Raw genomic sequence first — 27,596 nt, 5'->3', positions numbered from 1 at the left:
AGGCTTTGTATGTGGTTGAGAGCAGGCTTGCAAGTTCCAGGAAAGGGAGGAGCAGAGTTGCTCAACTCATGCTCTTTTCTGCGCAGAGCTGTCCTGGGTGCTGTTCCATGGACTGTATTTTAATGCAGCTTTTTTGAAGGTTATTTGTATCCTTGCCATCCTTTTACTGATTCCTTTATTGTAAGAAGTATCAGCTGCTTGGTTTCACTCTCAGAGACCCTCATGCTTAGTGGAACCATTGTTGTGACCTTTCACATGAATGTCCAGTGGTTGATATCTAAGTATGACAAAATGACAACAACTTCTGGGCTGTATTCATGATAAGCACAATAAATGACAACAACTTCTGGGCTGTATTCATGATAAGCACAATAAATGACAATATGGCACATCACCCCACAGAGCAAGTTACCCTTTCCCATACAAATGCTTAAATGAATGTAGCTGCTTCCAGCCAAATGCAGCTCTGGCCCAGGGTACTTGCCTTCTAAGTTACTATTTTTAATATGGGTCCAGATGATAGCAGTTTAAATAAAGTACTGAACTTATCTATTTTATTCTTAATTTATAGTGGTGCTTAGGGGATGTGCAGATATTTAAAAGGAATAAAATCAATTAACTTGTGATCCAATTATTTGTGTTAGCCACTATGGGGCTTTATTTTAGAGCACTGGATCAGACTCTCCCAATTAAGCACCGTGCTTGGAGAATATGAACCTTTCATTTTGAAACATGATGAACCTGTGATTATCTTTTCTTCATTTCCAAATCTAATTCCTCTTTTTGTCCTTTCAAATTTTTTAAATTCCCATCTTTACTTTTGTTTTTGAAGGGGACCAAGTATAAATAATCAGATTTTTCTAAATACTAGGAGTCCTATTCTTCATATAAAGGTGGCTGAGCAGACCAAAGAGTTCACCTTCTAGAAAATATACACTACATTTTCCCAGTCCTCTCTATTTCACAGTAGATATTTGTCTTTTGCAATCACAAATCTGTGTTTTATTTCACTTTTCATGTAATCAGTTTAGAGTAGGCCCTTGTGACAACTTCTGTGATTTAATCATTCTGCTTTCTCATCCATCTTGAACAGATTTTAGTCTAATTTTCCAGACAGCTTCAAATACCCTCTGTGTTTATATGATCATTTCTAAAATGCAAAGGGTGCCAGGGGTGAGTGTACCCCTGCTCTTGGGGTTATTTGGGTCGGCACAGCCTTTGCCTGCAGACACTGTCATTTCCTTGACCTGCAGGTGACAGAAGCTCTGCAGTTTTACGCCCCCAGGAAGTCCATGTGCCATTTTATCACCCTAACTCACTGCAATATAAGCTTCTGAGAGCCCTTCCTAAATTAGGAGAGAATGGGAATGCAGAAGAGAGTCAACCCTAGCTGTGATACCCTTGAACTGGATATCCTTAAACTGGTGGTTTTTTTAACTAGCCAGGACATCATGGCAACGTTTCCATCATAGTCTGGCACTGGTGGGTTAAGCATAACAAATTTATCTTACTGGCTTCACGATTATGTATCTGAATAAAGTAGCCAGATCTTTAAATATTTTACCTTATTGTTCCCAAGGTGATTCAGGGAGCATTGAACATTTAATTGAATCAGACTAGTGGATTAAGGAAAAGATTTTTCAGAAGGATCAATACGAATTAGGAGCAGATGCTCAGTCAAATCTAAGGGTTAGATTATTTAGGATTAGGTTCCTTGAAGTTCAGTTACCTTTCTACGTAGCTAAACAGGAATTGTTTAGTACTGAACACTTGTTGGGAGAAATTCTGGCCCTTCTGATTCTGCTGTCTCCTTTTATACATGCTCAAGCTGAGACAATTTGAAATAATACAAAACTATCAATCAGGTTAATGGCTTAATTTCAATTAGAGTAAGAGGTGGGCTTTCCAGTGACAGCATTTTGCTGAGCAGAAGAATGCAATCTTCAAAACCATTCCTTTATTCTTTCCAAGATTCTTAATAGAGCTTTTCTTTTGATTTGCTTCAAAGCAAGGAAAAATAGTGTTATATTATCCTTTAGAGTTAATTAAACTGCAAATGAGCTTAATGATCTGTCTGAAAAAAAGCTCAATCACAACCTGTTACATATTAACTATCAAAATGAAAAGAATCTTTAAATTCTTTGTTAAATATACCAAAGAAGATAGAAATGGCCAATTATTAATGTCATCCTTTTATAAAATCGGGTTTGAGGCTGGAAAGCTTGAACTGAGTGCATATACTCAAATTAAACAGCTAAATTGAAAATGGGTTTGGAAACATAAGTCAAATCTTTTGGAAGAAATGAAAAAAAAAAAAAGATAAGTGAACAGAGGAAAAGACATAGTTGTCTCCTCTGTATTTGACTGTAGGGAAATTCCTTTTACCTACTGCTTGTCCCTATTGCAAAATCTATATATTCATAAGATGCCATTGTCTGGATTCAATATTCTCACGAAATCTCCTGTAGTGTTATGACTTCATGTGGTCTGTAAGAGAACAAAAGACATTTAGTCTATTCAGGTCTTGAAGCTGCTTGGGTGATTTTTGCCCTTGAGTGTTATATTGTCACAGCCATTGTAGCTTTTAAGTAGTGCTTGTACAGCAAATCCTATTTGTGTCATTAAAGTTTGTCACTTTTGGCTTTTGAAGGCTTAATCCCCAGAAATGCTAAGATTTCCTAATGATCTATAATGGTACTGCTGATGTTCAGCACTTCTCAGGATTAGCTATGTTATCATTCTGGTTTATCTACCTATAAAGCTGGTATTATCTTATCACTCTTATATACAGTGCTTTTAGCACGTCAGCCTCAAGTACTTCAAAGGTGAGGAAAATTATTAAGTCTGACCCTTACAAGCTTTTCCAGTGGTTTGCTTAATGTTTTTTCCTACATAAATAAAAATGATGTTATACAGTGTTTGTCCAGATAGTAAGTTAGAATTTTCTCATAAGGCTTGGCTAGCTGAATAGTGCAGCAGTGCAGCAAACTTCACAAGGTCATCAAAAATACTTCCACTGAAAAAAGGAAGTTACACTGGCTTTTAGTTATGCTGACATAGCACGAGGTCCAGTTGGTTTTGAGTCTCTTAGAGCAACACCTCCAAACACAGTACAGGTGCATTTTTGGTGAAAAATTATTTCTGTATTGAGAACAATGGAGTGAAAAATTAATCTGGGTGGGGTAATTTATGAAAGCAATAGTATGAAATGCAAACTGGATCATTTGTAAATACCAATACATTGGAGGGCAGGAATGGGCTATACTGTCAGCTTCCTCTTCTGCTTAGCTCTGAGTGTGGTTCCCTCTGTGGCAGCATTTGCACCCCTGCAACACCAGTCGTGTTTTCAGGATTTGCTTTCCAGTAATGTGAGATGAACTGTCACCTTGTCATCAGAATGTTCCAAAGCTTGATTCCCATCACATTGCTGCTCACCTGCCATCTCTTAAATGGGGAGCAGCTGTTATGTGCTACCTTATATTTCATGAGTGAGAATGTATTATTTAGATCCTGTGATGTTTGGTTTCAGTCAGTTTGTATCTTTTTCCTTTTGTGGTATATAATTCATGCTGACTTGGATATTTCATACATGTGTGAGGTCATTAATTGAAAATTTTAACAATTTCCTCTATGTTTTGTGTTTGGTTTTTCTTCTAGTTTCAAGCCACAGTAAAGGAGGGAGTCACAGGTGTCATAGTAAACTTAACTGTTGGTGACCGAGACGACCCAGCAACTGGAGCATGGAGAGCTGTCTACACCATTATTAATGGAAATCCAGGGCAGAGTTTTGAAATCCACACCAACCCCCAGACTAATGAGGGAATGCTCTCTGTTGTCAAAGTAAGAACACTTTGCTGTTGTATTATTACTGTAAGGTCCACCCACTGGATTTACTGCATAAGAGAAGGCACAACAAGGATATGTTACTAGAAAATATATAGTTGGCTACCAGCCCTTATCCAAACAATATCTATAACTCTTCTGTCACAGTAACTTTACTTCTTTAGTCAAGAGGGCCTGCCTGTTGCCCTTGTGTTTAAAGAACAGCTAGGGTTCCAGTTAGCATCACAGTTAATAGTAAGGCTTGGCAAAAAGGTTTTTTTTGTGACTGAGGTTGCAATTAGAATCCAAGATGAATCCAACACAGATGCAAATACCAGACAAGTAGGGGGTGTGGCTTCAGACTGAACTGGAGAGCCATCTTTGGTCCAGCATTTCTAAACTTTCATGAAAAAAATAAATAAATTACTGCCTTTCTTTGTATGAAGATAATCCTATATCTCAAAATTTAAAAACAAATAAAAATAAAATAAAGATAGCCTGGTTACTGCCTGTACCATAATTTTCTCTGTTTGACTTCACAAAAGGCATTTTCAACTCTTAAGACAAACATCATGTATGTCCACGGCAGTGCTTTTGATTTCAAGGCAGGAGTTGAGACAAATGCCATATGTTACTTACCATAAGTAGCTACTAGGTAGGACTGATTTATTTGCTAAGTGCATTAATACATCATAAATAAGCATGTATATATGAGAATTATATGTGTGAGGTATGACAAAAAAGTACATGCTCTTGGCTGGAGGGACATCTGCATCTTTCATTAAGACCATACTTGTTATCTTCACTGCACTTTATCTAACAACCATTGTGCCTAATGCTAAATTCTGACCAACTATCAGATGCAATGAATGCTCTTGTCCCTTGCTGGCTAATTCTACCTTCTGCAAGTTTGCAGTGGGGTACAAGGAAAAAAATGTTAAGTGCTGTCTTCTCACCTTGCATTCTGCTTTCCTGTTATGTTTTCCAGCCTTTGGACTATGAGATTTCAGCATTTCACACACTGCTGATCAAAGTAGAAAATGAAGACCCGCTGATTCCAGACATAGCCTATGGCCCCAGTTCCACAGCAACAGTTCAGATCACTGTTGAGGATGTGAATGAAGGCCCAGTTTTTCACCCAAACCCAATGACAGTGACAAAAGAAGAAAACATCCCTGCTGGCAGTATTGTGTTAACGGTGAATGCCACCGATCCAGACACTTTGCAACATCAGACTATCAGGTGAGTGCAGTGCCCTTTAATTTTCATCCATCAGAAAGCAAATGTGCCTTTTGTGCCTGAGAATTTGCCTGCCAGCACAGAATTTAAGTTGTTTGGGTTCTACATCATCATAGCTAGCAGTGAAAGAGGAAGGCTGTAGTATATGAGAACAGCATCTACAATTAAGGATAGCGTAAAATTGCATGTATGAAGGACAAAGCTACTCACTAGTTTGGGTCTGGCAGAAGTGTTTCCTTGTGAGGTCCTACAGTCTGGTGTGTGGTTAGAGTTTGGGCCTGGGTCCAGGACTTTTACAGAGAATGCACACCAAACTACATGGTTTCTTAGACTATGCTGCTATAAACTGTGTCATCAGAGTCCTTACTGTGACTATACTGGTAAAATAAAGGACAAGCAGGTACAACATAGACTGCTAAATGAGATATTGCACTAAATATCAATGACTGAACAAGCAATATTTTGTGTCTGCAAGAAGCAGTGAATGCCAGATTCATATTGTGCGTGCTGTGTGAACAATGTGCATCACCCCAGCAAAGTCTGTATCTGTTCAAAATGTGTAGATAAAACCAAAAAACACCAACAAAGAATGAATATTATTTTAAACCAAATTTTCAACCTATAACAACTCAGATATTTAACAGCAGAGATAGTTTTCTATATAAAGCTTGTAGGAGAGGCTGTGATTATTTGTAATCAGGAAATTTAGTTACTCTACTAGATATAACATCAGAAATGCATTCTAAGAACCATGAATCGTGTCTGGAAACCATTTCTACCATTGTCCCCATCTAAACTGAATTTATTCTTTGAACATCTGAACCAGATTCAAATTTCCTCTCTCTTTGAAAAACACAGCTTACTTTGTAAAAATAACTCAAGACAGCTGTACTTTTAAAACAATTTTCTTTCCTGGTCTTCAGCTTGAAGTGTTTTTGCAGACTGAGAGAGAATTTCATTTAAAAGCTCAAAAAATATATTGCTCTCAAAAAATATTACTCCAAGCATGTGTTAGATTTGGAAGCCAATACTTCAGCTCTGGCTCTTTGTCTGCACAGGATTAGCAGTGAACTTTCATGGTGTCAGCTCTTCTCTGGTGTATTGATGCTAACATTTCAAAGAAACTCAGAGGTAGGAATATCATCCTGGAAACAAGAACCTTGTGCTCAATTTGAGCAGCTAAATAACGTAGGCATCAAGTTTAATCGTGCTCTAAATTACACCCGTTTAAAACCAGGTGAATCACCCAGAGCTGTGATTTCCTGGGAAAAGTCTGCAATGAACACAGTGAGTTTGGGCTGTGGATGCTGTAGAAAGGAAGGAGCATACAGAACCAGGGCTTTTTCCTGAAAGCATGCATACCTCTGGGTGGAAAAGAATGTTTGTTCCACTGTGATCGTGCCCGGAAAGAAAAGGAACCTGTTTGAGCTGGATCACATTTCTAAGATTCGTTAACTTTTTTTTTTTTTTTTTTTTTTAAAGTATTTAATTCCCTCTACAGTTTCTAACTTTTTAGAATTAAAAAATGAAAGAAATCCAGCAGGCCCCATTTTAATTATAAACCAGCAATTTATTAATAGAACAGTAATGAACTTTCTGAAATTTGATTTCTTAATCAGGGATCATTGTTATTTTTGTGCCAGATTTAAGAGTTTAATTTTGGGTGCTTTTTCTCAACCTCTGAAATTTTAATCAGAAGTTTCAAGTCTACATGTCAATGAGAAGTTAAAGGCCAAATTTAATAACATTTTCTACCTTGGGAAATTAAAAGAAGAGCCTCACTCTGAAATCCATTATTAACAGTAGATCTTAATTAAACACAGTTATGGTTCTCAATATTTGTCTGTGTGAAGAGATTGGTTTTAGTAGTTTTCCCTTTTTTGGATTCAACAAGTCCAAGACACTCAATAGTTAGACTTTTAACTACGTGTAAATAATTTGTTTACTGCAGTGTATCTGTAATTTTTAATTAAAGCAACGTTCTCTGGTTTCATGGTTTATCATGGCAATATACTTTTATTACCTACTGTGCTCTTGGATTTTAAATTATTTATGTAAATATATTATTATGATATTTATTCTCAGTAAGCAGTGTGGCTCAGTGCTTCAGAAATATCTTCATAAGGAAAGTTTATTATAGCTCTGCAGCATATCTAATTCATTAAGTAGAAATGAAATGCTGTGTTTGAAGCTGGAGAACTTAGAAATGGAACCCAAACTGCAGGGAGTTTCACAGGAATATGAAAGACTGACAAAAATATCTGAAGCATGTAAATTAGATATATAGTTGTGTGTGTGTCTGCCTGTGTGCAACCTTTTTAGTTGCACCTGTATCCAACTGGCCCCATGTAGTATAAATGGCTTCTGGAAGCAGAGATACATGGTCTTAGTGGTGAAGTCTTAGCTGTTGAATTTTGAAAGCCAGTTTTTGCTTGGCACTTGACATCCTTTTATTTTATTTTGGTCTCCTTATATCGCTGTAGTTTTAATTTAGTGGAATTACACAGATAGGAAAGCAGTAAATCTCCATTTGTTTGGGATGAACCATTTTGGATTACAACAGCCTGTGATGGATCCCCTGCCCTGCTGCCTGTTAACCCACAGCCTGGGCAGTGTACTGGCTGTGTGCTTGATAGCCCTGCTAGTCTGGAAATGGGAGCAAAGTCATATTTAGTAATGTCACCATTTCCAAATAACTGGTGCTGGTCCTTCTGAAAGGTGGATACCTCTGTTTCTCTTTACATAAAGTGCATTTTCCTGTACTGCAAACTAAGTGTGTATATTAATGAGGTTTCATTCTTGAACATCAGAGCATGTGGGTGATAAGGCTGAACCTAACAGGCACTGAACTAAAAGTGATCATATTTGTTTGTCATTTCACTGTGCCACTGGACAATGGACCAGCCATTGACTTTGGGAATGGGATCTTTTACTACTGGGCCACGTTTTGCTTTAAATTACATCATCATAACTTTGGGGTTGGTGCTATAAGAGCTGGTGGAAGTCAGTGGAAATGTTTTAAACACTTATTGGTGGCAACCATGACCTGCATACTCTTTGTCAAAAAAATAATGACTGCTTGAAATTCTATAAAATAGTGCTGAAACTACAATGAAGAGGGATTTATAGTTCAGTTTCTTCCAAATCTCAACGACTAGAGAAAACTAAGGAGAATTCACTGGAAAATGCAAGTTTACTTCTGTCACATCTCTTTGCTGCCAAACACTAACCTCACATGTAGTGAACATATAAGCCATGAATTGCAAAAACAATTCCAAAAGCCTTTTTCATGTCTATTGCTAGGATTTTTTTTCAGATATTCTGAACAAGGATAAGGCTTAGAATCATATTCCCCACAAATGCTTAATGGATCAATTTGCATACTTTGTTTCACATCAAGCCTTTCAAAGGCACTTTTGTTGCAGGTGAAGGTCAATAAACCTGCTTTTTGGGATAGACTACAACCACATACAGAAGTACTATATAATGAGGGACAGAAAGTCTTTAAGAGCAAATGCTTAGGAAGTAACATAGTCATTGTTAAATACACCTCCTAGAGTCTGAAGGACTTGTCTTTGATTCCTAACAACAGGAGATTTGTTTTCCTTGTGCAGACTGAAGAGTTCTGCTGTTACAAATGAATGGCTGGGCCATGCTCTCTGCATGTAGCACCAGGATTTTTCACTGGAAGTTACACCACGAGCATCTCAGGTTGGCTCTGAAGTTTTATTACAGCCTGCCTGAGCCCAGCCACTGGGAGTTTGTACTGCATTTCTAGATCTGAAGTTACTGTATATTGGACTGTGCACATTGTTTTTCTATTCCTTTCTCTTTTTTAAGACAGAGGGAAAGCCAGGTAGAGGGGGAATCTGCTCAAACAAAACATATTTTTTCTTCTGTCTTTCCTGCAAAATTTTGAAATGTGGAAACACTAAGTCTAGAGAGCTGCATGCATTGGGGTATCCAACAAGCAGTGCCAGAAAAGGAGAGATTTAATCACTTCTGGAAGAAAGAACCTTGTGCTACACCACAACCACCTATAGTTGCAGGTACTCTCTACTCAACTGCTAGCTCAACAGTGTTCTACACAACAGTCTTCTTACTGAAACTGTTTCTGGAATTTGTTAATTCTTTCTGTGTAGGTAATCACTGTGATATATGTATATATAGGCCTCATTTTTCCTGTTCAGATGGTGATTTGTAGCTGGCCAGAACTGTGCAGATACAGCAGTGAGTCTGAATTAATGTGGAGGAAGCAACTGGTAACAAAAAAAAAAACAACCTGACACTGACCACTCAGGAAAGCCACTCTCAACTCTCAGCTTCAGTATCAGAGGTAGATTATCACAGGACCTTCTTTCTCTCAGAGTTGTGAAGAGATGTTGAGAGTCTGCCTCCCCAAGGTCTGTTATTCAGTCCCTTTATTACTTGTAGGAATTCCCTGGCTTGCTTAGTTTACAGCCAGCCTGTCCCCTCCTTCCCTTTCACACCCTGGAGAGTCCCCGGGAGCCCTTGATTTCTCGGTTGCTCCTGGTGGTGAACACCTAGAAGTCTCCCCTATTGTTTCTTTTTATCCTCTTCTTCCTGATATTCTCTGCCTGCCTTGGAAAGGTGTTAGACCTCTTCTCTCCTTGTCTGCTTATATCTTACTTTGCAAGGCTTAAGGACAATCCCATCGAACCAGTTGGTGCTTAGCTTTGGTGTACTGATTTTTGCCTCTCAGGGAGTTGGGGGAACTCCCTTACTTTGTCTTATCTATGCTAATGTCTTTCTGCTTGGTTTTTCCTAAGAGTTGCCAAGGTCTGGAGGAAAGATTAATGTACATTAATGTACACATTGCTGTAGCACCTATTTTTTTCTTACCCTCTCCTAGTGTCAAAGGAGGCAGGGTACAGAGCAAAATTATATCCAGACTAATGAGGCAGTTATCCTGAAGAGCAGTGTCCCTTTTTTGAGAAAAGAAAAAAGAAAAAAAAAAATAATTTAATCCCTATCTGTTTGATGGGGCTCAGGAATAGGAAAAAAGGCCTGAATTAAATTGCTAAAGCCTCCCTAAAGCAGGGGTACCAGGAATTCTCAATCCAGTGATTCCTAGTTGTGCAGGGAAACCATTTACCTGAAGCCAGACATTATCACTCCTGACAATACTTGTCAGAAGACTGTATTCCTAAATTTTTCCATCTACTCTACTCTGTTGACATAAATCATACTTAATATGTTGATATTGAAGCCAAAGATGATAGAATTGAGAATCTGTGTTTCCATGTAACCAAATAAGCCACAGAAACCCATTTAAACTTCTCTCAATATTACCTTAAGAATCCCAAATTCCTGATTAACAAGGATGAATGTAACATTTAAGGGGAGTTTAATTAGGCCCTCTGTCTTTATCTTGCATAACAATATTAAGCCACATCATGATTTCAAGCATGTCAGCACTCAGAATGAATGGCTGTGAACTGTGAAATTATAGGGCACATTTTTCATGTCACTGACTAAACAATATTGCAGATCTTCTTGAGAAATATAACAATGGGATCTATCAGTCACAAGTCATGCTTGCAGTGGAAGTCAGCTCTTGACAATGACTTACTTTGTCATTACTGTTCTAGTTTCAGAAAAAGCAGGATTTTGCCTCTGGAAGAAGTAAAGAGTATCTTGATTATAGTAAGTTGGCTGTCAAGTCTGAGGATTTTGTGTGAGGAGGCAAGTTGCGAGGGAAGGGGTGGCATGAATTTCTGTTAGTGTTTTAAAGCCATTGGATTCTTGAGTCTCACTCAGCCAGTCAGACTGTGCATGCACATCTGTATGTAGCTACAACTTTCAGTGATGCTTTAACAGGATTTTTTATTTTTTTTTTTACTGGTAATATATAAGATTGTAGCTCCAGTGACCAGTGTTACTTTATACAAAGCCAAAAGCTGGAAAACCCAGCTCAAACTCAAAAGATTTCCAGCCACTGCTCAACCACAAGACATCCCTGTTCTATGCATTTCAAGTCATAAAGAACCCCATCTTCTCTCAGGCTCACAGATGCTTATTCTTGGAGTAGAATTTAAGTTCAGTGAAGAAATTGTCAGAACGTTTAAGCACTCATTTTTGCTAAATGGAGCTCTCTGATGTTACTGTAATAGGAAAAAAAGTCTTGTAGAGTTCAATTGGAATTTTTCTATTAACTTAGTAATAAGTGTGCCAATTTCTGTAAAATAGTTTTGGAGTAAGAGTGAAATTATGCACTTTGTTAAAGCAGCAGTAAGCCTGCAGTTTCATTCTTGGTTCAAATGTGAATTGGCAGGGACTGATTTCTTCCCAATTTTATGACCATTATGCTCTAGGCAAATATGACTACAGAGCCATGCAGATAATTACAGTCCATGTGATCCCTTGGGTAGTACTGAGCATAGCATTGCCTTGGAGACACCTGTCTCATCCAGATTTCATTGAATGGTCCAAACTGTGGAGAATTTTTACACATTTTCCTGTTTTAATGGGTCTGTCACAATAATGTTTCCTCTTTTTCCTTTCAAACGGGAATTTTCCAATAGAATTCTATCTGCTTAAGGCCCAGCCTCTCTGGAGATTCAGCCCTGAGTCGTTGGTAGCATTTTATATACAAAAAAAAACCAAATGCAGCAACCACAGAGTTTATCTGATAATGCTTCGGGGCTAAACCAAGACATTTTTGTATCTGTAGGGTACAAGGTTTGCAGCTTCCAATGGAGCACTCAAAAGTTGCTTCTGGCCCTGGAAGGTTGTAAGTTGTGAACTAGTGCTTAAAACACATTTTAGTGGAGAAAGAAACAATACTGAGTTTTGCCTGTTTCAGTGTCAATTTTGTGAAGTCAGTTTGGCTCATGGAGACTGTTACAGAGTTTAGGTTTTAAAATACAAGGGAAAAAAGAAAAAACCCATAATAGCTTTACTTGTATAACTGTAACCCTTTCAAGAAGTTGTTCTTTGTGCAGTTAGGTGGGGTTTTTTATTTCCGCTTCTGTCATTTCAGGCAAAAAAATAACAACAGATGCTTTTAGTTTTAAAGGTCTTTAAAGCTCCATTTTTTGTCTGTCAAATTGAACGATTAAAATTCACCCCATCAAGATACTATGGACATGCACTGAAGGCATCCAGCAAAACACTGGGATCCCTAACAACAAGGGGAAAGTGCATGAGAAGTTTAGCTCTTGAGCACCCAATCCAGGGTTACACAGCACAGAGTAATCAAGACATAATAGTTAATAAGCTTAGGAGAGGATTAAATATCTTCAATTTACAGAGCATTAGGTATTGTGTGCACTGAATGCAATAGATATCAAGCACAAATTAAAACAATACGTGACCAAATAGTGGAAGAGTGTTGGTAAAGTATTAGCCTGGTTGGTACCACACTTCAGTCAAGCAAGGCCTAGATATAAAGTTTATCAGCAACTGCATGTGGCAAATTCACATTCAACTACTGTAATTCTTCCACTTTCTGCCTTTTCAGTTCTTAATCCCCTAACATCTAATGAAAGCTCTTTTTGTGGCATAAACTAATACTTAAGTGAAGCTTTTCCCTCTAACTTCTTCAAATTGTCCACCAGTCACTGGCCAGCAGATTTCATAAACGACACAAACTTGTTGTGTTGTTCAAGGTGTATCTGAAAGGAGCTTGGCTGTGATGATGATGAACATGATATAAAAATGGGGCTGTAGGGAGTAGATTTGTTGTAGGCAGTATTCAGAGGCAGCATTCAGCTCTACACAGGGTACTAACCCGAACAAAAAGGGTACCTTCTAACCTTCATAGGAATATTACTGAGAAGTGTTCAGCATGAATTCACCTTTTAGCCCATAAAGGATCGTTTTCCCTATAAAGCATCGACTTTCATTGTCTAGTTCTTTGAGAAAACACAGGTTTTTTCATAGGTAGTGTATGCTTTGTTGAAATATATATTAAAAAGGGCCATCTTAACAATCCTGCTATATCTTGTGACATGCTTTTAAGAATATCAAACAGAATTTAATTTCTGTCAGTATTCTCTATTAATATTTACACGTCCAGGACCAAGTTTGTTTTGCAGTAACATCAGGTAGACAAGGGATATCCCCTGAGAGAATGTAACTGAGTGTGGAATCTGACTTGGACGTTGTTGTTCAACAAGTCAGTCGTAGTGTTTCATGTTTCTAACATCCCTTGAAGGCAAAGGTAGAAAGCAGAGGGGGGGAGGAAGTTCAGCACAGCAGCCTGTGACAAATGTAACAACCCAGAGTCGATGACATTATAAATAAAACAACTAGGATGTGGCTGTACACAATCTTGAAAAGTGATAAGGGCCAGACAGGTAGGAGGGAAGTCTGTGGGTTTTCAAGTGCATTTGGACAGCTTGAATGCCTGAGCATCTGATTCATAGAGATTAGGAAAGGTAAATCACAGTTTCTTTTTCATTTGTCACTGTCATTAAAGATAGTGTTGGCAAACAAAAGTAACTTGCCTAAAATAAAGGCAAAGATGTGACACGATTCACATGTTGCTCCAGCATTTAGGACACAAAGTGGTTGCACGTTTTTGTATAGTTAATGTACTCAACCGAATCAACCTCAGATAGGAGATTGTCTGGTATTACAAAAAGAATGAAAGAGAGTTAATTTTCTTCTGTAAGAACTGCACCAGAATAAGTGCACAGTGCATTCAAAATCATCTGGGGAAAAAGGAAAACTTAATTTGTGTTATTATTAGCCAGGAATAAATGTGCCTTTTTCTTCATATGATCGGATTGGATGGTAGGGTGAATTTTTCTTGAACATTATATGCTCACACTATCACACATACTACTGAATTTCTCACCTATCCTTTCCCTCTTTGTTAGTGAATGCTGCAAGGTTGGAAGGTATTTTAACTCAGTGGGTCTTAATTCCTCTGGGCTACATAACCATACAAATGGATCAAGACAGTTTATTTTTCTGCTCTGAATATATTAGCTAAACTAAAGAACTAAAAGAAAAAACATCTTAATTGCTGCAAGAGTAATACCAAAATGATACATCTTATGGAATTAGCTGGGTTCTATTTCTGTGGAAACAAAGTTATTAATTTGTTGGCTCTTCACTGATTTATAAACCCCTTTGAGAATTTCCAGTTATTCCAGACAAAGCCAGACCATTAATCAAACATTAGACAACTTTGCATATATTTTTGTGGTAGACATTGACATGAAAATAACATTTTCATGTTTGTGCATTGTAATATGCAACTGAAAACAATCTGATGCTGGGCAATGGTAGGGATTTGTTGTTTTTTTTTTACTAGGATACCAATTTAGTGCAAGTTTTTACATATGTGCTTCTATAATTTTTCAAAAGTAATACCTACACTCATATCCATGTGAGTAATTCATACAAATTCTTTGAGAAATCCTTCTTGGAAAAATTTATTTGCATGCCCTTGTGTGTTTAGAAAATATTTTTCATTAAGAAACTAGGAATTTAGAGGCCATACAGGAAAAATGCAGGCTACTAAAAAAATAAATAAGAAAAGTGTTTTCTTTAAAAAACCCTTGCATCCTATTTCCTGCTCTTACACTGAACGTTAGAAAATTCAACCTTCATACTAGATAGTTAGTAGATTAAATAGGAAACAGTGAGTTAGCTAACTCATCAGTTGGCACCCAACTGTGACCAAATAATTCTCATTTGATTCTCTTTAATTCTAAAATATCCTGAGTATGTTTGGAATTCCACGTCTCCTCCCGCAGGTGGCATTCAGGCCCTCTTCCCAGTGCCATGTGCCAGCAGGAACTTCAGTTTCCAGCACAGTCCTGTTGCTTCTGTCAAGGTCCCTGCTTCAGGGATCTGGTGAGGAGAAGGGATGAGAAGTAGTGCTGGTTTGTTGGAGCAGAGCTCTGGGGGTGCATGGGGACCTGTGGGCTGTGGCAGCAGGAGCAGCTCTGGAGAGGGACAGGGGGGCTGAGGAGTGATGCTGCAGCCCGCTGCAGGTTCTCACAGCTCTCCTGCTGAGCAAATCCTCTCTAAGAGTTGTCAGGAATTAATTCAGTTGTTATTGTGAACACAAAATGTACTTCTGGGGATCAGCTCCTTGTTCAGCAAAGTCTGCAAGTAACAGCTCAGGCAGTGCTCTGATGTGAGATAAAACAAGAATCAAGCCAGGTTTTTTTGCCTGGATCGGGTACAGCTCAACTCCCAGGACCAGTGTTTTCCTTTTACTTTGGTGAAATCAGGATTCCAACATGGATCTTTGCCACTCATGATTATGCCTGTCAAATATGGGAAACCACACTCTTATAATCATAGGATTAGCAACCCGTATCTCGCCCCAATGAGTCTCTGGAGAGGGTAACCTGCACCAGCTGCACATTTTACACTACCTGTCACTATGTACAGTTCAAACAGAGCTGAGGGGACAGTCTTGCATGCTTGGTGGGCAAAGGAGAGGGAATGAGGGGGAATGGGGCTGGTTTTCCTATCAGGTCCCTAACTGCAACCTGCCAAGAAACTCAGAGGCTTTTCTAAGTCAGCAGAACATTAATGCTCTCCCATCATCTCTTGTGTTGCAGCACTCAGCTTAGAAATAGCTGAATCTTAGAAATAACTCCTGTGCAAGTTGAGCCAACTCAGGAATGCCCCAGCTCTGTCAGCACAGGAAACTACTTCGATTACTTTTCTGGCAGGATCAGCTTCTTCACAGATTTTCTTCCTAAACTGCTACTTATTGCACGGTCAATTTATTGTGTGTTAAATTTTGCCCTTCCTGATGCTAGTCCCTTTTTTCTTTTTCTTTTGTTCTGAAGTTAAGAAAAGGCTAGTGAAAATATTTATGCTGGTTCATCACAGTAAATACAGATTTATGTAATTTTTTGGGCTGAAATACCTGATATAGCCAGGGGAGCACTAATTATTTTTTTCCCCTTTGAAGAAGTCTCGTGGAATTAAGACCTGGGTCTTAAGTAACCTTGTTTGAAGTAGTTGGCCTTTATAATGAAATACTTGTTTCATAGAGTTACTCAGGAATAAGAAAACTGCAGTATTCTTGATGTGCTATCTTCTCTGTGAATCAATAGGTCTCTCCTTTACTGTAGTTACATGTTCTTCATAGCAGATACTTCTCATCCCTCTTTAAGGGGTGAGTATCCCCCACTTTATCCAAGACAGAGACTCAGTCTCTTGTTCTTCATTACTTGGAACCTTTCACTTTGTTTCCTGACCTTGACTTGACAGACTGAGCAGACATTTCCTTCACAGCATTTCTTTTACAGCTTTCACTAGTTTTGTCCCATCATTTCGAAGTTGAGGTTTGTGAGTTTGGAACTTATTTTCTAAGAAAATTCTATCTTTTTTAATATTTTTGCTTTTAGTGTACTAATTAAAAATACTATACACAACACTATTGTTCATAAATATTGGGCACATTTTTCCCTACTAACAGTTGCAGTCTTTAAAAAAGAAAAACTCTGTCAAAAGTGTCATCTTCTACCTTGAGGATCATAATTTAATCTTCTGCTAGAAGTAATTCTTTTCTTTGCTAGCAAGCATGACGAAAATGCTTCACTATTTTCCCTCTTTCTAACTCCAGCGTAGGTTCCCCCACATAAATCAAGAGAGCATTTCAGGTTTAATGCATATGAAATTCACAATTTCAGCACCTTTCTTAGAATTTCTCTAGCACTGAAGAGGTAAAAATTACTGCACATAGTGAGGGATAAGATAGAGGAAAGTCATGTTATTAATAATTGTGAGGATGGCCAGAAGCTGGGGTCCCAGAGGTCCCACATGTGCACGTTCAGATTTCGACACTGTTCTTTTATTGGTGTCATTCGTGAACATCTTCACTTCCCAATGAATGCCTGAAGTAATGGGAAAAGTTGTGCATCTTTAGTATCAAAGGAAGTCTGCTAAATCTGCAGGAACCAGCTCAAAAAATGTCCTCCTTGGCAATGCCTGCTCTGGCAATAGGGAGGATGGCCCGTGGCAGTTCTAGACTTAATTTTTAATTGTTTTCAGGGTGACGAGGAGTTATTAATCATCTCTAGGATGATTAATGTTAATTTTGATTATTATTATTTAATTTCTATTCTTATTTTATTATTACTTATTATTATTATAAGTAGCCTAGGCCCAGTGTCTTCTAGATTTACACTGAACTGTAATTCTTTGAAAAGTTTTGATGAGAAAAAGGCAACAAGAGGGAAACGAGAGGCAAGTGAGTGTGAAAGCAACAGATAAGGGGGTGCAGAAGGGATGTGTGCTGCAGGAACCTGCACTTGGAAAGGCATCAATACTGCAAAGGCCTTAGATTGGCACAGGACATAAACTGTGCTAAAATGATTATTCAGCATATTCACCAATTTGTTACACTTCCGTTAGGAAATTAATTAGCAGAAGCATTAATTGCTTTCCTTCCTTCTGAGACCAGTCCCACAGTTAATAGCTGCTAATAGGGGCCAGGATGGCTCTTGTGAATGTGTTTGCATCACACAGGCTCAGGTTGCCAGCCTGTGCTGGGGCTGAAACTCACAGCTCCCTGCTCTGCCTTTTTGGGGAGTGCTTCCAGGAAGAGGGGCTTTGTGACTTTAGGATCAGCCAGGACAAAACTGAGGCTTGATGGCAGCTGGCAGGAGTAATCCCTTGGTGGGACCAGCCAGCTCCTGGCAGGAGGATCTGCAGTCCAACAGGAGTTGCATTGATCCAGACAGACTCATGCTTCACAGCAGGGAGCCTTTTTCTGCCTCTTTTCTGCCCATCCCTGAGGAAAAAAGCCTCACACTGAATCTGTAGAAATGTGCAGTTTCATGGCTGTGTTCAGTAGTGACATTTTAGTAGTGAATCTGTTGGGCTTTTATTAACAAATTTCTAACTTTTCAAGAGCCATCGGGATCCCTGCTTGAAAGAGAAAGCAGCAAATGCATTTGCAGTGGGAGAAGCTGCTTTTCTTTTTTTTTTTTTTTTTTGCTGGAAGCACAGTCACAAAGAACTGTCATGTGCAGAAACTTGATAAAGTTTTGCTGCTGAAACCTTCTCTGTGTGGTTTTTACAAGAGCCTCCAGCTCACCTCATGTTGATTAGCTTTTGAGATGCAACTGGAAATTGGTACAATGGAAAAAACTTTTAGTGATTTGCATGTGTTGACAATTATTCTAACAGTAACAGCCTGATTATACTCGTGTGGTAGTCCCAGATATGGTGTATTATTTCCTAGTTTTAGGAATAATTCAGATATAGCCTCTGGGTTAATTTAACCATAACCCTAATCACTTCTGATTAAAAAATACATATATGAGTTTGTGGATTATTTTTTTTGTTACACCTCAGCTTCTAGGGTTCTTTGCCCTGAAGGAAAAAACCCTGAAAATTAGGTCTTGCTACAGAGACGTGTTTGAGAAACTGTACAATAATAACAAAAACCCCCCACATTTTTCTTTTCATACCATTTTCTTTAACTCCCTCATTATTACAATTTTACTATTCTCATTTGATTAATTATTGTAGGTTTTGTGGGCATTATTATTATTATTCTAGTTTCTATTACTGTCCTTTTATGTTCTTCGGGTTTACCAATGGTTTTGCTCCTCTTTGTGTGGAGAAACAATAAGTAATTAGTCAACCATTTTCTCACCTGATATTTCCCAGTGGCAGGGGACTAGAAGCTGAATTTCACCTCATTTTTTGTTCTGTTTTGATCATATCACTATAGAGAGAGAATTGCAATGAAAGCCAACCTGCTCAATCATTGATGTGACAAACAAAATAGAGCTGAAACGATGAATCCTTTAGCTGGGGTGGTGAGGTGGGGATGTATAATTTTAAAAGTGCCCTGAGGATGGAAGCAGAAGGAAATACTGTCTGTAATGTGGCTGCAGCCCTGAAAACTGTTCCCTCAGGGCACAAAAACCACTTCCAGTTCTAAAAGCCATGAATTTAGAGCCTGAAAAATGCTTGGTCACTAGTGGCCGAGCAAAGGAGCTCAGTGCCTTCTAAGTCTCATGCAGAATAACACCAACATTTCTTCTTGGGACACTGTCTCTAACTTCCACTGTGTTCCCTCTGATTCAGTGAGTAGCAGGAAACAATACTGGGTGTCTATTGATCTGTCATTAGCAGTAATGACCAGTGGCTCAAGCCCTATCATCATTTGACCTTTTGTGCTCCCCCACATGCTCCAATTTGCCTGTATTGGCAATGCTTCATTTTCACTTGAATGAGACAAAAGCATTTCTGAGAGGTAAGCTACTTAATTCTGTCTGCTGGGCCTGCACTTGGCTTTGAGTGAAGCCAGGAGAAAATTCCCCAAATGGAGATAGCTTGGCATTATAACCTCCTCCTTGTTTTAGAGAATATTCTGTGTTTATAAAGCAGAGAGGAGTTTTAGTAAAAAATGCTGAGCTGCTTTAGTTGTGTGCTCAGCCCTGTTGTGCCACAGCATTCCTGCTCTACTTGTCTGTAAAATGCACATTTCTTTAGAAGAAGCTGAAGTAAGTTTTTCTTGAGACTGAATCAATGGAAAACTGCTATTAACAACTGATGTCTGACCAAAACCATGAATGTGTATAAACCTTAAGCCTTAAAATGCAACATTTTGTCAGTCTTGTGCAGCACCACTGAATCTAGTAGTGTATATATCCTGTGCACTGTACATTCTAACAGATGTCCCTGCACTTGGGAGGGGTTATTGCTGTATTTCATGAGCCAGTTTGGCAATGAAGCCAGAGAAATATGATGCCTGTTCAGACAGGGTTAGAATGAAGTATGGGAACACTTGTGTTTGTACATAAACTGCTAGAAACTTGAGAGACATTTCAGGATCGCCCAGGAAAAGAAACTGCTGCAGGGAGTTACTACAAAGATTGTCATGCCCGACCTGCAGAGCTGAGCTACGCACTAGGGCATAGCTAATGAATTTACCCTGGAATATGTCCAGTTTATCAAAGGGAAACATGAATTTTCAGTAGCCAAAAATGCACAGAGTGGCTTGTGGTACAACACTGATGAGGATTTTAATTTATTTTTTAAAATTGTACTCCAAGCTGGCAATTCCAGCCTGTGAAAATACAGTCTGCAAGCCCACAAATCTGCTTCACGAAGCTGAAAAATTACTATTGCATAAAACCTCTATCTTCAGTAAGTTTAAAAATGCATCTGGCCTAATACCTTTCTCAACAGTGTCACCAGAAAATGTGATTTATTTCAGGTTTTAGATTTTGTTAATGTTATGTTTATTCTGATGAATAATAGTATACTTCAGTGAAGTTTGCTTTGTATATTTAAAAATATATATATATTTTAAAGAATCTAGCCAAAGTAATTAGAGCATGTCCAAATGTCTGCAGGAGAGCACTGCAGGAGATCTTTTACAGCCTACTGCACATTTAGCATATAGCTACACTTTTAGTAACAGCATTTCAATCCAAATTCAAAACCATACTTTTTTTAATGGTCATATATTTAATGGGAAAAGATGACTAACTACGCTTAGTTTGCCATCTGTGGAGTATAAGTCAAATATGGGGAATGGAAAATAGAATCATAGAATTGTTAAGGTTGGAAGGGACCTTAAAGCTCATGACCCAGGCATTTCCAAATTGAATGGCCAGCTACCAGACTCTGGGTCTGCCTTATATGGAAGGACATGAAGACATTCTGTCATATGGATTGGTAGAAATTGTGGTGCTGTTCAAGAGTCATAAAGAAAGCAATATGTATTTGGATATCCAAATGGGAAAGCACATGAGGAAGCAGTATTGAAAGGAGGTATGAAAAGCCCTTTTGCATCACTGATTTCCAACAGAACTGCTTACTGCTAGTGTGCTAAGGTAAATCTATTTCATTGCCAGAAAGTTTTGTTAATATGGTGAATTCAGTTATCCCTAAGAATGCCTCCTTTCTATTGTTAGGACATGCTTTGTCAGAGTGAACATAAGGACCATGGATCATGTGTTACTGACCTGTATAGCATAGTGTTTAGGGGCTGCAGCAGCAGATTTGAGGCAGTAGCTTTAAATGTGGGTATGAAATGGAAAGCGAACCTGCGTGTTCACTTTCACCTTGAAATTAATACATTTTATTCATCAGCATTCTTTTTCAATATCTGAAAAGTGCAGAACCACAACTGCTCCAAAGACATTCCTTCAGTGGCTTCACTGACACACACGTTTTAAACTAAAAAAAAAACTGAGCCTGGAAGTTGCATAAAAAATATCTACACAAAATCAAAAGCTAATGTAGTTAGATGGCATTTGACGTCATACACGTGAGAGAATAACTGTTATTGTTTTCATTCAGCTCGGGTCAGTAATTAGAGACACTGCTCTGCAGGGCTCTGAACATACAAATATGAAATGTAAGTTGCTCTCCCAAAGTTTGTAACCTAGAACAGGATGGGAGCAGGAATACCTTTGTTATCATGTAGTCAAATAGCAGAAAAATTGCAGTGTGTCATCATTACTGAAGCGGGAGTATATTTGAGCTGCAGAATTGCTGCATTGCAAGAACTTTTACTTTCTAGTCTTCTTGGTGCCATATGCTGCCATAATTAGTGCAGGCTAAAGTAATGATAGTACTATGGGAAGCAGGTTGATCTCTAAAGCTCAACATTACGTCCTCCATATATAAAGCATATGAAGCACAATGCAGTTTTAATCCAGCCCTTTTGCAATATTTGTAGATTTTATGCTTTTAACAGCTTTTCAAGGCAGAAATATCTCCTCATCACTTTAAGCAGAGCTGGGGACATAGAATGAATTAAAGAGCTTCTCTAGTTCCATTGGAATGGAGCTGGGACTCAAAGTCCAATTCTCAAGTCCTAATTCAGGCAGACCAGCCCTGCTCCCTAGTCCCCGCCAGTGTCAGCCTGCTGCCTGCAGCCTGCCCTGCAGCCTGCCCTGCTACCCAGAGCTTCACTGCAGAATCACACAGGTAATTCTTTCATGAGGCCAATGCTGCTGTACCACTTCTTTTCTGTGGCATCTTTCTGGTCAAGCAGTGTCTGTCCAACATGACTTGAGCTGTTGCCAGATGCACAAGGCTGGCAACTGCCTCCCTGACAAGCCCACCTGAGTCTCTCACCTGCACTGTCAGTGCTGCAGGTGGAAGGGGTGCAGGTGCCTTGTCTCTCTGTTCAAGCATAAGAGTCAAGACCCCTTGACTCCACATGGGGAAAGACTGAAGCTACCAGTCTCTGGAAGTCCTTGCCAAGAGCAGCAGCATCTGAGTGTGGCTGGATGCCTGGCTGCCTTCCATGGCACCCTGGCCTACAGCACTGTTGGCTGGGAAGTTCTTCCAGAGGCTGGTGTGAGGCTGTGGCTCTGGTTGGATCCAGTGTCCATATCATCACCAGTGTTGTGTGTAACCATCTTCTGTGCTAATCAAGCTGACAGCTACCAGCACCATCCACGTCTGCTAGCAACCCCAGAAAGTGTTCTCTGAGTAATTTCCCTGTGTTACAGGAAGATTAAGATGCCATTTATAAATTTTAAATTATTTCCATGTATTTGCTTTACTTAATAGGTGAAGTGCATGTTTCAATTTGTGCTCTCTTGTTCTGCATCTGTAGCCCCTCTGCATCTGGACAGGTCTATACTGAAGGTATATGCTTGAAATTTGCAGCAGACAACTTCCAGTCTAAGGGAATTGGGTTTTTTTCTGCTTTCTTTGCAATATTTAGTACATTGATAGTGCAAGGATATGAACCTAGTGAAAAAAACCCAAACCAGAGTGAAATAAAGTAACTCCAAAAAGCAGCACTACACAGGGCTATGAGGATGACTGAGGGACTGGAACACCTGTCTCATGAGGCTGAGAGACCTGGGGCTGTTTAGTCTAGAGAAGACTGAGAAGGGGATCTTATTAATGTATATAAATATCTGAAGGGTGGGCATCAAGAAGGAGGGGCCAGTCTCTCTTCAGTATTGCTCTGTGATAGGATGTGGGGCAGTGGATGCAAACTAGAGCAAAGGAAGTTCCACCTCAATGTGAGGAAGAACTGGAAGGGCTATGGAGAACTGGAACAGGCTGCCCAGAGAGGTTTGGAGTCTTCTTCTCTGGAGGCTTTCAAGACTTGTCTGGATGTGTTTCTGAGTGACCTGCTCTAGATTCTGTGGCGATCCTGCTCTGGCAGGGGGTTGGACTTGATGATCTCCAGGTGTCCCTTCCAATCCCTACCATTCTGTGATGTCACTACTGCAATGTACAGTTAAGTCCAAAATAAAGAAGAACTGGCACACTAGAAAACACAGTTCTGCACACACCCATATGGATGGATCAGTGTGCTTATGATTTTCAAATCTGAATAAGTACATGCAGACACGTTAAGTTCATGTGTAACCACTTAAAAAGATGGTCTGATTTTCAAAACTGCTGTGCAAGCAGCAGATCCCACAAAAAAGTAGGAAGTGAAGCTTTGTATTCTATAGTTGTTTTTTATAGTGCTTTTCTTAATGAGTCTATTCTAAATGTTTTGCTATCACAGCCTTCAAAAAAATGAACAAAGAACAATCATCTTAACTGTACTGCAATATACTCTTAAAATAAGTAAAATATGTGGTGGGAATGACAAAGTATTACTTTTTATGATATCCTGTGCCAAATCACAGGTTATACAATTCAGTTTTTTATTTGCACAGCCAACAGAGCTTTGCAGAGCAATCAGGGAGAGGATAATAAAATCCATTTTAAATTCTCATTACTTTAGAAGTGTTGAATCTTCTTAAATTGTTTTGGGGTTAATTGAGAATTCACAGTTTTACAATAGAGTAGGAATTGTTTAGGCTGCCCTTGTTTCATATTTTTGGGCATACCTTTGTGCAAAGTTATAAAAACAACAATGAAAAAACCCCACAAAGAAATGAAATGAAATAACGATCTGCATTGTTGCTATTTTAGTAACTCTTTTTTATGGGAGATAAAGCTCAGGTATTGATTAATGTTTAAATGGTTATTAAGTTGAAGGACATGTTGGGCTGATGGAATGTTACATTGTGCACTAGTTCTTACCTGTGATTCCTTTTCACACATTTCCTATGGGATAATTTCTGCTCCTAGGGAAGCCACACTGATGAAACTGGTTTCCAGATTTGTCCTTTAATTGATTTTAATGTAGTAATAGCTCATAAAAAATATGAAATTTGTCATGGCTGTATATATTAAATTTTTGATCCTGAAACTGGCTGCCTGAACTGGTTCAACAGCCCCGAGGAAGCAGCATTTTTCAATACAAACATTATCTTGAAGCAAAGTCTTGGTACAGAACAGCAGCCATGTGGGCTGTGCTGCCTGTTGACACCTCAGAATTCAGCCATGTTCATTGCCTGTAGGATAGTATCACTTCCCCTAGAGGGACACCAAAGAAATTTTGAGGCTACTGATGAATTATTTTATTTTTTTTTGTGAGATGTGTTTCTCTCATGAATCAAGAGGAGGCTTTCTGCTAAAAGCAATTTTGTTTCTCAGAGATAAAACTCAGTATTTTTTCTTTGGATTATCATGCTTTTGAAATGAGTACTTTATCGATCTTTGAAGTATAATGTCAATCTATAGAAGAGTTTAAAGGGACCTGTGGGCCACGTGGCAAATTCACAAGGATTTTGGAGCCCTGTGCTTTTGAAGGCATAAATTCAAGTCTTGCTCTGCTTTCAGCTGATCCAGTTACAATGGAAACCTGATCTGTGGGCTGGGAAAATAGATCTATGTTTCTGCCCTGTATGTGTCAGGTGTGAGTCCCTGTATGTGCTCTGCCCCATTTAACCATGAGGAAACCAATCTGCCCAGAACTTTTCCCTTTTTAACAATTAACTTTTCTTCCTGCCCAAAATTTATTATTCAAAGGCTATTATTAGAAGTTAAATCTGTTCTAATCTTTCCTAACTTACATGGGGGAAATAAAACCTATCTTTGCTTAACAACACTTTCCCGTGGCAGTGTTTCAAACGTTGGAGGGGGAGCTTCTGGGAGGAGGGATGGCAGAGTTCCATTCATCAGTTCAGTCAATAGTCTTCCACAGTGCCTCTTAATGACAGAATTTAAGCCTGAGCCATGGACTAGGTAATTTCCTTTAGTTTTTCTTCTACCTTCAGCCAATGATCAGACCTACTGCTCAAACACAGTACAATTTGCTGCATGAATAATGAATGATGCTAATGGCCATCTCAGATATCTGACAGCTCAGAGCTGTGGCTCTGCCTGCTGTTCTGAGATCCTAGCAAAAATCCAAAGTTGTCAAACTCTGCCTGATTAAAACAGCTGGACAGAGAAAAAGCACAAGTTACATGGGGCTGTGAGGTCTGAAAGCAGGACAGGGGGGTTGGAGGCAGCTGGACAGGGCAGCTGCACCTTGCCCCTGTGTTGCTAGCTGGTCCTTACTGTGTGATACTGGACACCCCTGAACAGTGCCAGAGGGATCCAGCAACTAACCACAATTTACTTTTCTGCTTTCCAGGGGGCACTGAAAGATCAAGCCTCTGAAATAAGCATGCAATGAGACCATGTCTGTCTTTGTTAGCTTGCAACTTATTTTTTTCCTCTTCTAGCAACTGCTATTTCATTTCATTTTCTTGTTGGTTTTTTGTGGGTTTTTTAACCCCCTAACATTTTGTTGGCTTTGATTATTAACTCAGGAAATAGCTGCACTGATTATTTTTGGCAGCATTATCACATAGAACACCTTTCAGATGAATGCCACTCTAAGGCACTGGCCAGGCACATTCTCATTACACAGTAACAAGTTTCTTGTCAATTATTTATAATTTAAAATGTCTATAAAAGATTGTATGGCTGTTTATGACCTATAACAATTCCCTAAAAAAAAAAGATAAACAGGCTGTTATACTGAGTATTGATTATATGATTAGAGATTTGGTTTAAAATATTAACACATTTCATTGGAGAGGGAATTGGTATCAGCTTTGTGTTGTTATATTGCTTAATATGTTTGAGTACAGAATTAGACCCTAATCATGACTATTCTTATGTTTAGCACTCCTGTCAAGTAGGGCAGTTGTTCATTCAGATAACATGTGTGTGACTGAATTGTTCCAAGATTCTGAGCATCTATTTGAAATCATCAGAATCAGGCAACTAGAGATCACAGACTGCAGAACAAATGTATGCAAACCAGGTCTGCATGTAACCAGCTCCCACTCGACCAAGTGAATGCACAGTCTAACTCTCTGCCCCACCACTTATTACATTTCCACCTTCACCCAAAAGAACTATTTGTAAGGAAAAAAAATTAAGAACACTCAAAACAAACAAACAAACAAAAACACACACAAAACCCCCCTCCTATTCCAGCCAGAATTTTGAGTCTGGAAAAAGAAGTATGAGAGGATTCATGAAGTCCACAAACAGCAGTGTTGATGCAGAGGTCCATGGCAAGTGGTCAGGTATTCCAGCTGTGTAACAGCAGTAGGGAACAGGTCCCACATGATGTACAAAGCTTTGGGACATGTGTATCCAAAGAGATGGACTCATACCCTTCTCTGTAACTCCATCTGTCAGGTAATAAGAATAAATGGCTCAAAGGGAAGGCACAAGGTTTAAATTGTATTTAAGTATTCAGAGGCGCAGCCTGTGAAAACCAGTGAGTGCCAAAACTATTCCTTGTAGTAATGCAATTGGTTTCTGTCTAGATATATAATTTGTTAACAACTTTCATATTTTTTTTAGGTATTCAGTGTACAAGGACCCAGCAGGCTGGCTAGAAATTAACCCCACCAATGGTACCATTGGCACCACTGCAATCCTGGACCGGGAGTCTCCCTACGTTCAGAACAACGTGTACACGGCTCTCTTCCTGGCAATAGACAGTGGTGAGTACCTTGTATGGATCATACTCATTACTCTACATTACTTCTGTCCCTGCTTGACATTTTCTGTTCAGAAAGGTGTACATGGAAAGTACATGCTTCAGAACATGGCGAGGTGGCCACCTAAAGGTATTGGACACCCTTGTGACAAACAGAATTGAGGGGAATTAACTTAAAACTTAAACCAGCTTTGAGCTAAGGTTACGACTCACACATTTATTCTTACACTGAGATCTTAATGCTAGATGCATAGTCTATGAACAGTCTTGGAAAATAATAAATCATCTTTATCAGACTTAATTTCTTCATTATATTTGAGCAGTTGGTAAGCCTGAGGCACCTAAATACCAATAACAACTCATCCCTGATAACCCTGAGCTCTATTCCATACAATGACAGAGACAATAAAAACAGAAGTAAAAACCCTTGTTAAAATGCAACATTTTTTACATATTGTGTGGATTAAAGTTCCTTCTGTCAAATATAATAAAAAATTAAGCTATGTAGTGAAAATTCAGTGAGAGATTTTGGAGGAGAGAAAGAAAGAGAAAATCCTGCACTTTCCAAATCTCCAAAGCTAAAGGCACAAGATAAATAATTTTTCTGTAATATAATGGCTCATATGCAAACACTTTTTCACAGCTGCAGCTGGTTTAGCCCTGGTGATGAATTGTAAAATGTTCTTTTTAGAAGACTAATTCTACATTTTTGCAACCCCAAGATTCAGGGAACATTTGCAGGGCCTGA

The 27,596-nt window shown here is 38.9% G+C and overlaps 1 protein-coding gene across 2 annotated transcripts in view; it reads left to right on the top strand.

Moving 5' to 3' along the window:
* Positions 1 to 27,596, top strand: part of CDH13 (cadherin 13) — a 424,829-nt gene that overhangs the window by 364,285 nt on the left and 32,948 nt on the right. For both annotated transcript variants that reach the window (XM_051629562.1, XM_051629561.1), the window contains exons 9-11: positions 3,658 to 3,840; positions 4,811 to 5,064; positions 26,710 to 26,852. In XM_051629562.1, the coding sequence (XP_051485522.1) occupies positions 3,658 to 3,840; positions 4,811 to 5,064; positions 26,710 to 26,852 (580 nt within the window). The remainder of the gene's footprint in view (positions 1 to 3,657; positions 3,841 to 4,810; positions 5,065 to 26,709; positions 26,853 to 27,596) is intronic.

Source organism: Apus apus, chromosome 11, assembly GCF_020740795.1.
Source record: "Apus apus isolate bApuApu2 chromosome 11, bApuApu2.pri.cur, whole genome shotgun sequence".
In the NCBI taxonomy this organism is placed as follows: Eukaryota; Metazoa; Chordata; class Aves; order Apodiformes; family Apodidae; genus Apus; species Apus apus.
This window is presented reverse-complemented; position numbering and strand designations above follow the sequence as displayed.